This window comes from Cyprinus carpio, chromosome B13 (assembly GCF_018340385.1).
Source record: "Cyprinus carpio isolate SPL01 chromosome B13, ASM1834038v1, whole genome shotgun sequence".
Taxonomy (NCBI): Eukaryota; Metazoa; Chordata; class Actinopteri; order Cypriniformes; family Cyprinidae; genus Cyprinus; species Cyprinus carpio.
Window position 1 is genome coordinate 21,110,627 of NC_056609.1, and position 3,448 is coordinate 21,114,074.

The window sequence follows — 3,448 nt, forward strand, 5'->3', positions numbered from 1 at the left end:
AAGTTAAAGGGATACTCCACCCCAAAATGAAAATTTTGTCATTAATCACTTACCCCCATGTCGTTCCAAACCAGTTAAATCTTCGTTCGTCTTCGGAACACAATTTAACATTTTGGATGAAAACAGGGAGCCTTGTGACTGTCCCATAGACTGCCAAGTAAAATACACTGTCAAGATCCAGAAAAGTATGAAAAGCATTGTCAGAATACTCCATCTGCCATCAGTGGTTCAACCGTAACGTTATGAAGCGACGAGAATACTTTTTTTACGCGAATAAAACAAAAATAATGACTTTATTTAACAATTTGTCTCCTCTGTGTCACTCCACATCAGCGTAGTACCATTTTGGTGAATCTGAGCAGTAAGCAGGCATCTTACGCTCTTCTGTGTCAGACGCGACACAGGATGCACGGTTTTCTTTCAAATCAAAGCGTGAATATACATAGAAAACGTATCCTTGTTGCGCGGCTGACACAGAAGAGTTTTGGAGTTTCCATTAAAATGCCTCAGAATGGCATCTAGTCAGCCGGACAGTAATTGTTCCCCTGTACAATTTTGGTAGGTCTGAGTAATGTAATCTTAGGATACCAGTTATAATCTGAGCTAAGATATCTGAACTTGTCTCATCTCTCTTACTGTGCCTTAAACGCTATAACCCCATCTTAAGCTGAACAAAACAGAAACACGATGTCAAAAATATACAAATAAATATCTATATAAATCTCAATGGTTTTTCCTCCATTAACGGTGTGACATGTCTAACCCTGTTCTCACCATTTTCTCTAACTCGTTTCCCACAGTGCATTGGGAAGGAGAGCAGATTACATCCCCAGAACTACTCGTGTTTCTCATAATGCACTGCAGTGAGGGCCAGCTCTGTTGTCTTGGGGCCATTCAAGGGCATGACCTGCTCTCTGTCACCCATGCCATTACACACATCATTGCCATCACTTGTTGACATTCTAGGACTCCAAAAGACTGTGCCATCGACACACCTGTTGTCCCTTCGATTCCTTCATCTGTGTCCAGTGTGTCAGCTCCTCCTCCCCAGAGCTGTTCAGCCCCAAAGAGATCCAGCCAATCATCTCCTTCCGTTTCATGCTGCGCTTGTTGTAGACCGACAGGATGAGTGTGACGTCGGAGAGCTGGAACAGAGCTACTTGGAACACAAAGGTCTCCTTGTAGGTGGGGTTGGGTTGGCCTCGGCAGATGGACGTCTTGCACTTGGACATCTCTTGACCCATTGAGTTCAGTAGAGTCAGCTTTACATACGTGTCTGAAACAGGATGTCAATCAGAGAACATTTAGGATCAAATTAGTCAAGAAGACTAAACTTGATTTGATCATTAGAAATTTGAAATGACTTTCCTTAGCACTTTTTTACAAAAATTTCCTAATCAGTATTTTGATTTTGTTTTCCAGTAAACATGTCATTTAATGTTTTTGTTCATATAAATTTCAATATAAAAAGTCTATTATTAAGAAAGAAAATAAATATAGAAATATAATATAATATTATAAAAGACTGCAGCAGAGGTTATATATATATATATTTTGTGAAGGTTAATCAAAGGATTTTATTTCTGTTCTATCAGTCTGTTTTTGAGAGTTTGATAAGATATAGTATTACAGAATGGTATGGAAATCTGACTGTCCAATAAAAATAGAAACTTACTCGACTTGTACATACTGCTTCTAAAATTGCAGGTTGGGAAGCGAAACAACCTATTCAGATATACTATATGAGGTATCTGTTTTAAGACAAGCTAAGAAAATTGTTGCTGATGATACACATATTTTATATGAGAATTTTAATATGTTACCTTCAGGGAGACGATTGAGAATATTGATGAGTAAATCAAAGCGCTACAAAAATTATTTTGTGCCAACTGCTGTTAAATTATATAACAGAGAATTGCAAAAATGAGGGGTTTGTTTGGCATATTGTAGCTTTTTAATATATTAGGTTATGTGTAATTTATTGTTGTTATGCTGTGGTATGTGAGTTTAATGTTATGTACTGGTACCATGTTATGGTTGTACAAGATAAATTTTCTAGAAATGGGACAATAAAGTACTGTATATTCTAATTCTAATAATATAATATAATATAATATAATATAATATAATATAATATAATATAATATAATATAATATAATATAATATAATATAATATAATATAATATATTTATTTTTACCAGATTGGGATTTTGTTCATGCTAAATCTCACAGAGTTTTGTTAGATTTATTCTTAAAAACAAGAAAAAAGCTATTAGTGACAAGATAAAGAAACAGTTATATAAAATAAATATATCTTGTTTAAAAAAAAAATTCACATTTGAAAAATGGAAAATCAAAAATACAGTATAATAATAGGTTTTGAGCTGGGAGAAATAAATTAGAAAAAGATAATACTATTACAAAAATTGTAGGTTCGGAAGTTGGGACGTTAAATTAAGTAACAGGATATAACATTGTGGTACAGTTCCTCTGCCAGCATGGAGGTTTTCAACACTACATTTCCAGCATGGCAACGCTTCAATCTCTCAAGCAATTGATTATTCCATTCATTAATACAGGATGAAATTTATTGGCTGAAAATGGGCCATTCAGTTTCTTTTTTGCATTAATGCTTAGCACGAATCAATGCTCACTGATTAATAATTGAGTCCCGCATCACTCCCCTGTCTTCTCCTTTCAGAACCTTTTGAACTGCGACTCTACAGATGCATTCAGAGCAGACTCTGCAGTAGCTCGATGCCTTTCACCGGGATAAATTCAGAGCGCAGTTGAACTCCTCTGAGCGTGCTTTCTGCTGGCCTGCCTGAATACACTACAATACAACAGACGTTGGTATTCTCTGTGTCTTTGTGTCAGGGTGACGCTTCTGTTCCACGAGTCATCGAGTGCCGGCTTCCTGTGGAGTTATCCTGCTGCGTTTTCAAGAAAATGTTTCACTCTCCTCTATTTTTCCAACTAATAGAAGAGCTGAGCTAAAGAAGCGCTGATTTCAGAGATGGGAACACAGACTCATACCTGACTGACACTGAGGAAATCATCTCCAGCTCCTCAAGCTGAATGTGAAAGGATCTCATTAACGGTTAAGAGGGCTGATTAGACTCTGTGATGCAGTTATTCAGAAATCTGAAAACTTCCATCACAGCCATAGAAATCAACTTCTAGTAGTCTACACTATGTCCCATTGCCTAAAATCCTGGTCATTTGAATTGCTAAAGTTATTTATAGACAATTACTTTCATATTTTTGCACTAGGATTACATAAATCTACTGTATATATGTACAGCAGCATTTTCCTTTTTGCAGTTTGCAGCCAATTTTGTGTGTGTGTATATACAGTACCATGTTAAAGACTAATTTAGATTTCATTAAAAAAATCATTTTAATGAAGCAAGATAGAAAGATCACAAACTATTTACATAATTGTTG

The 3,448-nt window shown here is 35.8% G+C and overlaps 1 protein-coding gene across 5 annotated transcripts in view; it reads right to left on the reverse strand.

Moving 5' to 3' along the window:
• Positions 1 to 213: 213 nt before the first annotated feature.
• Positions 214 to 3,448, reverse strand: part of LOC109088339 (synaptotagmin-14-like) — a 37,960-nt gene continuing 34,725 nt past the window's right edge. For all 5 annotated transcript variants that reach the window (XM_042737263.1, XM_042737262.1, XM_042737260.1 and 2 more), the window contains one exon: positions 214 to 1,276. In XM_042737263.1, the coding sequence (XP_042593197.1) occupies positions 963 to 1,276 (314 nt within the window). In that variant the 3' untranslated portion in view covers positions 214 to 962. The remainder of the gene's footprint in view (positions 1,277 to 3,448) is intronic.